The 12,718-nt window shown below is 45.0% G+C and overlaps 1 protein-coding gene and 1 long non-coding RNA gene across 2 annotated transcripts in view; one reads left to right on the forward strand and one right to left on the reverse strand.

Annotated features, from left to right (window-relative positions):
- The first annotated feature begins 318 nt into the window (after nucleotides 1-318).
- Nucleotides 319-3,077, forward strand: LOC147022661 (hepatocyte nuclear factor 3-beta-like). The gene is made up of 2 exons (XM_085887438.1): nucleotides 319-454; nucleotides 1,183-3,077. Exons 1-2 carry the CDS (start codon nucleotides 365-367, stop codon nucleotides 2,305-2,307), a joined length of 1,215 nt encoding a protein of 404 aa, XP_085743564.1. The 5' UTR covers nucleotides 319-364; the 3' UTR covers nucleotides 2,308-3,077.
- A 3,544-nt stretch (nucleotides 3,078-6,621) lies between these two features.
- Nucleotides 6,622-12,718, reverse strand: part of LOC147022662 (uncharacterized) — a 134,676-nt gene continuing 128,579 nt past the window's right edge. Inside the window, exon 5 of the long non-coding RNA XR_015059837.1 lies at nucleotides 6,622-6,961. This is a non-coding gene — a long non-coding RNA (uncharacterized LOC147022662). The remainder of the gene's footprint in view (nucleotides 6,962-12,718) is intronic.

The raw sequence follows: 12,718 nt of genomic DNA on the forward strand, positions 1-12,718 counted from the left end.
GGATTGGACTATCGTGCAGGTTTCCCGTGCCGATAACTTTTTGAAGGGCCGGCATAGTGTTGCGGCAGGTGCGTGTGGGATATAGAAACGGTCACGGGGATGTAAAAAGGACAACAAGGCAGTGAGGGTGGCGGGTCGCGGCAGGTACAAACAATGGTCATGAACGGACGATTATTCAAATGGAATGCACTGGCGCAGCGGTGTGGTGCCGCGGCCGTGTTACAACGCGTGGTGGTGCCGGCGGCATGGCTCCCAGGTGCGAGGGAGTGTAGAGGAGGGGTGGTGAGGGTACGGCGGTGGATGGGGGGGGAGTCGCGGGTCGGGCGCGGGCAGATAGTACAAACCGCCCTGCCCCACGCCAGCCATGCACCTTGCCTCCAGTCTGCCGGGCTCCGTCAAGATGGAGGGTCATGAGCCGTCGGACTGGAGCACGTACTACATGGACACTGTGGAGGTCGGTGCTCTGAATCGCGCTGGCGCGCACGACCGGTATTGTGCCAGGGGCGTCCCGAGCTCATTTGGCGGTGCAAACATGAGCTCACGAATGAATTATGTATACCATGTTTAAGCCGGCACTTTGCAGTACGCCTTTACTCTAAGTTTCCAAAACGCGAATGTGCGACTACCTGTTCGAATGTGTACGGTCTTGGTTGGCATGTAATCATAATACTAGTTTTCACCATAATTGCGGATAATGTGCCTCGCTTATTAATTATCCATTCCTGCTTTCTCCATCTGCTGTGTCATGAAGCTTCCCTAAGAGGTCGACGATGCAACGCAAGGCCATGATTAGTACGTACGACCCGGTTTGTACACGAAAAATGGCTTTTGTAAAACAGATAATGACGTATTTTGTAAAACGATGAACAATTGGTTTTCCCTACGAAGATTGTTGGAATGACCGTAATGGACGTCGCAATCCTCGTCATGACCCGATGAAACCAAGTTGGGTTTTGGGACTTCAACGCACTGAGTTTGCACGACTCCCGAAGTCTGCAGTGAACAGACCCAACGTGCTTATTATTTACTTTCCTCATTGAAAAGTAAATAATAAGCATGGCAGAGCCCAGGCGCAGAACGTGCGGATGATTCCGATAATACATAACATGATATAATATTTCAAGATTGCGTCGGATTGAGGAAGTTCTTCCATGACCTGTGCTGTTGTCTTTCTGTGTGCAGACGTACCCAGTGGTAAGCGGTATAAACGGCGCCATGGGCCTTCCCGCCAGCAACGGGTACATGAGCGCGTTGCCCAACACGGGCAGCCTGGCAGCCGTCTCACCCAACCTGGCGTACGTCAACGCGGCCATGAGTCCCGGGGCCATTGGACCAATTGGCAGCGGAGCGATGACCGCGGGCAGCGTGTCGGCCATGGGCTCCAACATGAACCCAATGGGGGCCCAAGGTGGCTCTCTGGGCTCATACCCTGCATACGGGGGTCTCAGCCCTTCAGCCATGAACCAGATTCCGTATGCGCAAGGCAACCTGGGCCGTTCGCGGGATCCCAAGACCTACCGACGCAGCTACACCCACGCCAAGCCACCGTACTCTTACATCTCGCTCATCACCATGGCCGTCCAACAGTCCGCCAGCAAGATGATGACCCTGAACGAGATCTACCAGTGGATCATGGACCTGTTCCCTTTTTACCGGCAGAATCAGCAGCGCTGGCAGAATTCGATCCGACATTCGTTATCATTCAACGATTGCTTTGTGAAGGTCCCACGCTCACCGGACAAGCCAGGGAAGGGCTCTTTCTGGACGCTGCATCCGGACTCCGGAAACATGTTCGAGAACGGCTGCTACTTGCGGCGGCAGAAGCGCTTTAAGAGCGAGAAATCAGGGAAGGCGGTAACCCCTGGTCGGCAGGCAGGTGACCCAGTGCGGCGGGGTGGTGACACCCATAGCAGTCCCTGTCACACCTTCGAAAACCTCAAGAGCGGACTGGCTGAGATGAAGGTACGACACGCGGCGCACGACAACGCAACGGCACAACAGCAACATCAGCAACAAGTGCTGCTGAGCCACGGGCTGGTGCACACTTCCGCTGCAGGGACGGCGGTGCACCTGAAAGTTGACCCGAGGTATTCATTTAACCACCCATTCTCCATCACCAACCTCATGTCCTCCGAGCAACAAGCTCCTCACAAACTCGAGGCCAAGGGCTACGAGGCGGCACAGCAGTACTCGAACTACTGCTCTGCCGTGTCGGGCACAGTGCAGGCCATGACTGCCAAATCGGTGCTCGATGGACCGTCCACGGCGGCAGACTATTACCAAGGTGTGTACCGGCGCACGTCATGAATTAGTCTTCGTGGCTTCAGCGGAAGGACGCCACATTTCAATCGACCCCGGGAGTTGCACGTAATAATGAAATCCGCGACAGCGATCACAGTGGTTGCACAACCGACTCTCCGTGGACGCGACGTTCGTTCCCTCGACAACTTTCATCGGAACGCTTACGGACAAACCTCATGTGCTCATGAAACGCTCCTTGTTGAGGCGCCTTCAGCTTCCCGGGAGCGTGGCAACCAACCTCGTGCATTTCCTCTTTCTATGATTTACCAAGAAAGGTACAATTGTACACAAATGAGTAAACTATATACGAAGCTGGCGTTGCGCGTTGACGCCGGTACGCAATCCGTACCGTTAATTGTACACCTGTCGTTTTGCTGTACGTTTCGTTTGACGTTGTCTATGTTCGGAGCAGCCTCGGAGGGATTTTCTGCTTCCCATTCATCACGGGATTTTGGGAAATCCAGGACGAAGGAACACGATGTTCCCAATAGGACGTGACGCAGTTGCCGTTGTGCTCGACACGGCGGATGGTGCGAAATGAACACGTGTTCTTGTCTGTGTACGAATCGAACACGTGTTGTCCGTGTACATATCGTGCTATTTATTGAGTATATAGTTTTCCCATGGCAGCGCCCAGTTCGCCCATTCCATGTATAATGTATTAGAGTAATTCAATGGAGGCCGATTCCGGGTGCCTTGGTTTCGGGGACAGAACATCGCTGTGCTTGTCATTAACCTCAAACAAATAAACTTCACTGCTCTGCCCTCTCTCTCTGGCTGTGTATCTTTACTACGTACCGTGTACAATGTGCTGGAATGTGATGCGTTCCTTCGCTGTTCCTCGTAAGCTGCAGCAGCGGCAAATTAAAAATCAAATACATCCTTCGGTCGAACCAACGCGGAGTGTGACGTCACAACTCGGATTGAGACGGAGTGCACTGTGACGTCACAACTTTCTCGCTTTCCTTTCAAAAATTCCCTGTGAATGTACTATTGTTAGTTTTGCGTGTTCTATATGCGACATGGTTCCATGTATTGTGTGTAAATCATATTGTACATCATCCCTCATCACTCCCACGCTTTTACATCATTCCTCATCACTCCCATGTTTGTACCTCATTCCTCATCACTCCCATGTTTGTACATCATTACTCATCACTCCCATGTTTGTACCTCATTCCTCATCACTCCCATGTTTGTACATCATTACTCATCACTCCCATGTTTGTACATCATTCCTCATCACACCCATGTTTATACGTCATCCCTCATCACTCCCACGCTTTTACATCATTCCTCATCACTCCCATGTTTGTACCTCATTCCTCATCACTCCCATGTTTGTACATCATTACTCATCACTCCCATCTTTGTACATCATTCCTCATCACTCCCATCTTTGTACATCATTCCTCATCACTCCCATGTTTGTACATCATTCCTCATCACTCCCATGCTTTTACATCATTCCTCATCACTCCCATGTTTGTACATCATCCCTCATCACTCCCACGCTTTTACATCATTCCTCATCACTCCCATGCTTTTACATCATTCCTCATCACTCCCATGTTTGTACATCATTCCTCATCACTCTCATGTTAGTACATCATTCCTCATCACTCCCATGTTTGTACATCATTCCTCATCACTCGCATGCTTTTAGATCATTCATCACCCCCATGTTTGTACATCATTCCTCATCACTCCCATGCTTTTACATCATTCCTCATCACTCCCATGTTTGTACATCATTCCTCATCACTCTCATGTTTGTACATCATTCCTCATCACTCTCATGTTTGTACATCATTCCTCATCACCCCCATGTTTGTACATCATTCCTCATCACTCCCATGCTTTTACATCATTCATCACCCCCATGTTTGTACATCATTCCTCATCACTCCCATGTTTGTACATCATTCCTCATCACTCCCATGTTTGTACATCATTCCTCATCACCCCCATGTTTGTACATCATTCCTCATCACTCCCATGTTTGTACATCATTCCTCATCACTCCCATGGTTTTACATCATTCATCACTCCCATGTTTGTACATCATTCCTCATCACTCCCATGTTTGTACATCATTCCTCATCACCCCCATGTTTGTACATCATTCATCACTCCCATGTTTGTACATCATTCCTCATCACTCCCATGTTTGTACATCATTCCTCATCACTCCCATGTTTGTACATCATTCCTCATCACTCCCATGTTTGTACATCATTCCTCATCACTCCCATGTTTGTACATCATTCCTCACTCCCATGTTTGTACATCATTCATCATCACTCCCATGTTTGTACATCATTCCTCATCACTCCCATGTTTGTACATCATTACTCATCACTCCCATGTTTGTACATCATTACTCATCACTCCCATGCTTGTACATCATTCCTCATCACTCCCATGTTTGTACATCATTCCTCATCACTCCCATGTTTGTACATCATTCCTCATCACTCCCATGTTTGTACATCATTCCTCATCACTCCCATGTTTGTACATCATTCCTCATCACTCCCATGTTTGTACATCATTCCTCATCACTCCCATGTTTGTACATCATTACTCATCACTCCCATGTTTGTACATCATTCCTCATCACTCCCATGCTTTTACATCATTCATCACCCCCATGTTTGTACATCATTCCTCATCACTCCCATGTTTGTACATCATTCCTCATCACTCCCATGTTTGTACATCATTCCTCATCACTCCCATGTTTGTACATCATTACTCATCACTCCCATGTTTGTACATCATTCCTCATCACTCCCATGCTTTTACATCATTCATCACCCCCATGTTTGTACATCATTCCTCATCACTCCCATGTTTGTACATCATTCATCACTCCCATGTTTGTACATCATTCCTCATCACTCCCATGCTTTTAGATCATTCATCACCCCCATGTTTGTACATCATTCCTCTTCACTCCCATGTTTGTACATCATTCCTCATCACTCCCATGTTTTTACATCATTCCTCATCACTCCCATGTTTGTACATCATTCATCATCATTCCTCATCACTCCCATGTTTGTATATCATTCCTCATCACTCCCATGCTTTTACATCATTCATCACCCCCATGTTTGTACATCATTACTCATCACTCCCATGTTTGTACATCATTCATCATCATTCCTCATCACTCCCATGTTTGTATATCATTCCTCATCACTCCCATGCTTTTACATCATTCATCACCCCCATGTTTGTACATCATTACTCATCACTCACATGTTTGTACATCATTCCTCATCACACCCATGTTTATACGTCATTCCTCATCACTCCCATGCTTTTACATCATTCATCACCCCCATGTTTGTACATCATTACTCATCACTCCCATGTTTGTACATCATTCCTCAGCACTCCCATGTTTGTACATCATTCCTCATCACTCCCATGTTTATACATCATTCCTCGTCACTCACATGCTTGTGCAGGTTTCTTCATCACTTCAGTGTTTGTAGATCGTTCCTCTTCACTCCCATGTGTTTTGATCTCTCCTCAATGCTTCTACGTTGTTGTTATACATGTGAGAATGTAAGAACCTCAGCAATTCTCCCCAACATGCGTTCCTTGATGGGGCTATGCTCAGCACTGGGCTCTGCTCGGGATGCTGGAGGGAGGGGTTGGGGGGGGGGGTTAAGTCTTCCACGGATATAAAAGGAACGATTGACAAAAGGCGAGAAAAAGACAAAATTGAATTAGCCGTCGCCCAGCGGGCATACGGCTTAACGGCCTGTCGGCCCAGAAAACGCACGTGCGTTCCGTCCTTTGAGTCGCACCTCGACAATCACGCGGGAAAAGGATCCCCGCAGGCATGACACGCCGAGGCCCAACTCCATTTCTTCCCCCGCATTGTGTGCTCCCGAACTATCAGAGGCTGGCGCCGGGACACACACGTTGTTTACGGAGCCGTGAAAATTGCTTCATTTGGGCACAAAACCGGCCCTTCCCCACCCCTCGGGCCTGAGGCGCGGCGCCGCCAGGCACGGGATAATGCGCGTGCTGCTATGATCTAACGCTTACAAGGAGCAACATCTCTAAATCTCCCACGTCAAAAGCGTGCTGACAAGTACGTCCGCGCCGTGCGGATCCGGGTTTACCGCGGGAGCGATAACGCCCGTCCCGTTAAACCCGGCGATATCGCACGGGCGATCGTTCGGCAACGACATGTTCACTTTACGATCGCCTGCGATTCTCATCCGATTCATGAATGCAGAACGAGTGCTATTTTGTAAATAAATAAGTAGAGTAGAGTAGGAGTGGGTGTGCTGGGTGTGCTGGGGGAAAGAAACCAAAATAAAAAACTACATCGAAAAAAAATGCACAATCACAATGACTGCGGCGGAGCGGAGAAGGTAAAGGCAGAAGTAACTGGACATTTCGCTACACGGGTGTGTGATGTACACTCGGCTGCAGGACATTAGGATCACAGTCGGTAAATAATGTGATCCGACAAAAACAGGGCAACCGTGCGTGCACCTCCCGGTCGAGTGATGGAGCGACGCCACACGATGAGCCCTTCAGCCTCTTTCTGCATCGGAATGTCGGATGGCGAGTGGGATGCACCGTGGAAAGACTCACTTGGGACTCTCGGTCGAGCTCGCACGATGGATATCTGAAGGCACGAACATCAGTGGGCAGGTTTTATTTTTTAATACATGTGTTTACACAAGAAATTAACCTTTTATTGAGAAATCCCCATCTTGTCATCTTATTATAACGTTAGGTCCCCAGACTTACTGATCAACCCTCATCATTCATGTTCATATATATATATATATATATATATATATATATATATATATATATATATATATATATATATATATATATATATGTATATATATATATATATATATGTTACACACACACACACACACACACACACACACACACACACACACACACACACACACACACACACACACACACACACAATATCCAGGTACACAATTGTCCTATCCAAGAACAAGCAGAAGTCTTTGGTTAAAAATACCACAATATATATATTTTTTTTTAAAGGAAAAAAACTAAAGGAAGCCTTTTATTCTTGCACTCGTTGAAAGAGGTCAAAATGGGAGGTTGGATATTTAAGAGGAAAATTGTTATTTTTATTTTTAAGAGTGAGTGAGGCAGTGGTCTGTGCCTATACACTGTCCAGATTCAATTTTTTGTCCGATTGATAAAAAATTATCATTTTCCTAGAGGTTTGGATTAATTTGAAGCACGTTTATTTAATAACCTTTTCTCCCCAAGGAGCGTTTCCGTGTTTCAGGGTGGGAGACAGAGAGACAGACAGACAGACAGACAGAGACAGCATTAGCCTATCTATATTGTCAGAGCCGATGGTATGTTGCCATTTTACTCGGAGATGGCTGAACGGATCTTCGTCAATCTTTCTGAGGTTCACAGTGATTGTCAGGTAGTGTTTTAGGCAAAAAAACAAAAAGAAGAAAGTTGAATTAAAAAAACTGCTCTAATCTGCCTAAACCTTTGTAGCTATGTGAAAGTTTAAATGATCTCAGACACCATTCCTAAGTGGGTGGAGGGAAATGTTTTTGGCCCCCACAAAAAATAAACCGGGCAATGCTGGGTATCCCTGATATATATATATATATATATATATATATATATATATATATATATATATATATATATATATATATATATATATATATATATATATATATATATATATATATATATTTCCCAAAATCTAGTTTGCAAGGAGTTTTATTTTTACTAACAATATACTTGTTTTGAAAAATACAATAAAAATACATTGATGTCTCTTGATTAGTTCTGCAAAATTTTTTTTTTTTTTGTATGTACAGAACCAACATCTGCACTCCTGTCTGAAGAGCCACTAAAGGCATGCAATTTAAAGTGGTGTATTTCCACAAAGTGATGTTTTCTGGGATACACTGCACACCTGAAAATTATTTTTAAGACATACTGAAAGCATATTTGGCCTTCCTGTATGACAATGTAAATTTTAAGTGATGTGAAATGCCAAGTGATCAATTTTGAAGTTTTCTTTATGAAGTATATCCTCTGTGTGTATGTATGTGAATATATGTGAATATATGTGAATATATGTGAATATATATATATATATATATATATATATATATATATATATATCTACGACGATAATATATATATATATATATATATATATATATATATATATCTACGACGATAATATATAAATATGTATATATATATATATTTTTTTTTTTTCACCGTATTCGTTGATAAATGAAAAGGCTTTTGTAAGATATGAAAGGCTATGAAGTTATTCATGTAATTAAGTCAAATAAACACGATGTGACAAGGTTTACGCTTTTTTTTGCCTCTCTTACAAATAGAAGCGAGGCTCATGGAAGAGCTTACTATGTGCAAAAAAGTAGAACTGTAAAAATATAATTCCAATAGGTCAAAATAAATTTTATTTATAAATGTGTATATATATATATATATATATATATATATATATATATATATATATATATATATATATATATATATATATATATATATATATATATATATATATATATATATATATATAATTAACCCTGCTGCTGTTGTAGCCAAGGAAAGCTGCAGAAAGCAACCAAGAGAAGCTACAGAAGCCTTTTGATGAGTGAGAGATCAGGACGCTGAGTTGGGAGGCTTCGAGGCAGGGGGAGCTGTTTGTGTGTCGATGCCACCACACCATTCCTCATTTCCCTTCCCATCGCACCATTCCTCATTTCCCTTCCCATCCCACCATTCCTCATTTCCCTTCCCATCCTACCATTCTTCATTTCCCTTCCCATCCCACCATTCCTCATTTCCCTTCCCATCCCACCATTCCTCATTTCCCTTCCCATTGCACCATTCCTCATTTCCCTTCCCATCCCACCATTCCTGATGTCCCTTCCCAAAGCACCATTCCTCATGTCCCTTCCCATCCCACCATTCCTCATTTCCATTCCCATCCCACCATTCCTCATTTCCATCCCACCATTCTTCATTTCCCTTTCCATCCCACCATTCCTCATTTCCCTTCCCATCCTACCATTCCTCATTTCCCTTCCCATCCTACCATTCCTCATGTGCCTTCCCATCGCACCATTCCTCATTTCCCTTCCCATCCCACCATTCCTGATGTCCCTTCCCATCGCACCATTCCTCCCTTCCCATCCCACCATTCCTCATGTGCCTTCCCATCGCACCATTCCTCATTTCCCTTTCCATCCCACCATTCCTCATTTCCCTTCCCATCACACCATTCCTCATGTCCCTTCCCATCCCACCATTCCTCATTTCCCTTCTCATTGCACCATTCCTCATTTCCCTTCCCATCGCACCATTCCTCATTTCCCTTCCCATCCCACCATTCCTCATGTCCCTTCCCATTGCACCATTCCTCATTTCCCTTCCCATCCCACCATTCCTCATGTCCCTTCCCATTGCACCATTCCTCATTTCCTTTCCCATCCCACCATTCCTCATTTCCCTTCCCATCACACCATTCCTCATGTGCCTTCCCATCCCACCATTCCTCATTTCCCTTCCCATTGCACCATTCCTCATTTCCCTTCCCATCCCACCATTCCTGATGTCCCTTCCCAAAGCACCATTCCTCATTTCCATTCCCATCCCACCATTCCTCATTTCCATTCCCATCCCACCATTCCTCATTTCCATCCCACCATCCCTCATTTCCATTCCCATCCCACCATTCTTCATTTCCCTTTCCATCCCACCATTCCTCATTTCCCTTCCCATCCTACCATTCCTCATTTCCCTTCCCATCCCACCATTCCTGATGTCCCTTCCCATCGCACCATTCCTCCCTTCCCATCCCACCATTCCTCATGTGCCTTCCCATCCCACCAGGGTCATACCGTCCCTTTCTCACAGTCAATAAAATACAACCGACAATAATTGTGCGAGACATGAAGAGGTGCTCTCGGTATTCTTACCGAACCTGGAACCAGCACAAACGTGGCACGCGGTGAGCACATCTGGCCAGGTGGACACGTCGCCGTCGGACTGACGGGTGCCTTTGGAGAAGCCATGGCGACGGGCAGGCTCCTTCCCAAGGAGTGGTGTAATACTGAAATAATTAAACCCTCAGTGGAGGCAAAGAGGCAAGAAAAACGTTAATTCTACTTTATAAGCTGAAGTGAGTCTGCGTACGGATACATAAACCCACCACGTGCTCGGATTCTCCTCATGCTGTGGGGAAAGTACAATCGAGGAAGAGGAAGAGGAAGAGGAAGAGGAAGAGGAAGAGGAAGAGGAAGAGGAAGAGGAAGAGGAAGAGGAAGAGGAAGAGGAAGAGGAAGAGGAAGAGGAAGAGGAAGAGGAAGAGCGCCAATGATGGACGTAGCACGAGGATTAATTAAATTACTAATGAACTGAACGTGGCTCGCGATGACGTGAATGAACATAAACATTTATATTGGAGTTAAGTTCTCCTTGTTTCATCATGAACATGAACATGAAAGCGAAGAGTGAACACCCCTCAACCCCCACCCACTTAGTGGTGACGTACCGTTTTACGTCATCACGCACGATACGCATTTATAATCATCGGACCAATGAAAACTGAATTGGTTAATAGTCTGGTCAATTTATGACAAACAACCACCAAACCCACAACAAATTGCAATAAAAGCTTTCTCAGTGGTTTTCATTCCTACTGGATATACTGATCAACAGAAAAAAGTCTCCCAAAATCTGACATCCGGAAATGGGTTAAAACAGTCATTTTCAAGATGGCCACGAACGGGCTTTGAAATAACTAAAACAGCTATAACTTCTTCAATAATTGTGATAAAAACATAATTGTTGGTTCTGGTCCATGGTTTTAATGGATCAGCAATCCACTGGTGTCAATAAAATTTAGATCTGATCAGTATTTAACATTAAATCCAAGATGGCGGCAAAATTCAAGAGGGCAAAAATCAATAAATTTTCCATCTGAACCAAAATCACTGAACACCTGGTGCCACTGAAACATCTCTTGAAAGTCTTGAAGAATCAGCTGCAATTGTGAAGATCACTGATGAACTTGAAAAAAAGAAATCTGAACTTGCAGCACAATCCACAACAAGTAAGCTGTGGCTCGGTTATCAGAAAATGCTCCATACTGCTCGGGGAATGATCAAGGCAGATCGCACTGCGTCTTGGAAGGATCACTTGCAAGCTGTTGCTGATGCCTTGCCAATATTTGCAGCAGCTGGACACTACAACTACCAGAAGTCCGCTTATCTCTACGTACAAAAAATGAGTGAACTGGAGACAAAAACACCCAGATGTGTATGAGAAGTTTCAAAATGGCTTCCATGTGATCCGGCGAACAAACCAGTTTTGGGCAGGCCTCAGCTGTGATCTAGTCATCGAACAAACACTCATGAGATCACGAAAGAGCACCGGTGGCTTGACTCATGGCAGTAAGATGACAGAGGAACACCTAGCATTGTGGACAATGTCAGACCCCAGAACATCTGAGGTCAACGTCGCCATGCAGGACTTCAATGATCTCACATACGCAACAAGCGAACAGCATAAAGAAGGGACTGGTGCCAGAATTGAAAGACATGCATTCGACCTCTCGAAGATAAGCACAAAGCTGAATGCATTTTCACCTTTCTTCTCTGATCCTACATTGAGAAATATCATAAATGGTATCTTGGCAAGCGAAGACATCAACGTGCATGAATATGAAGCTGTTGGGAACAAAATCATCGAGAGAATGATTGGACAACTTGTGTTTTCCTTCTCCATCAAGATGACAAAGAAAGCAAAGACCCTGTACTGGGAAATTCTAATGCTCTCCAGGTTGCTCCTCACAGAACCATCGACTCCAGTGTGCTATTCCAGCGATTCCTGGTGGTATCCCAGATAGGTGATTTGTCACTTGAGGACGTGATGAGTTTTGAGCTCAGTCCATACCCTCCATCCCTCTTTGAGGACAACAAGATCTTGAGGAAGGCCGACAAACCTCAACTCGCTCAAGTTGTCAATGACCACTGTACCAAGGCACTGGCATGTGAAAGAGTACCTGACACCACACCTTCAGAACACCTTAAGACTGAAAGGTATGTTCTTGATGGTGGATCCTTGCTGCACAAGCTCAAGTGGAAGAAGGGAGATACATATGGCAAAATAGCCAGAGCATATGCGGACTTGACAACAAAACACTATGGGACAGCAACTGTTGTCTTTGATGGCGATGGTGCAGGCCCTTCGATAAAGGATAACACTCAGCAGAGACGGGGACAAGCCAACAGCTATCAGACTGTGAACTTCACCGGAGAAACTGAATTTGACGGAAAGAGAGATGAATTCCTATCTGTCGGCAGTAACAAGC

This window comes from Eptatretus burgeri, chromosome 7 (assembly GCF_056783735.1).
Source record: "Eptatretus burgeri isolate ZD-2024b chromosome 7, Ebu_testis_v1, whole genome shotgun sequence".
Taxonomy (NCBI): domain Eukaryota; kingdom Metazoa; phylum Chordata; class Myxini; order Myxiniformes; family Myxinidae; genus Eptatretus; species Eptatretus burgeri.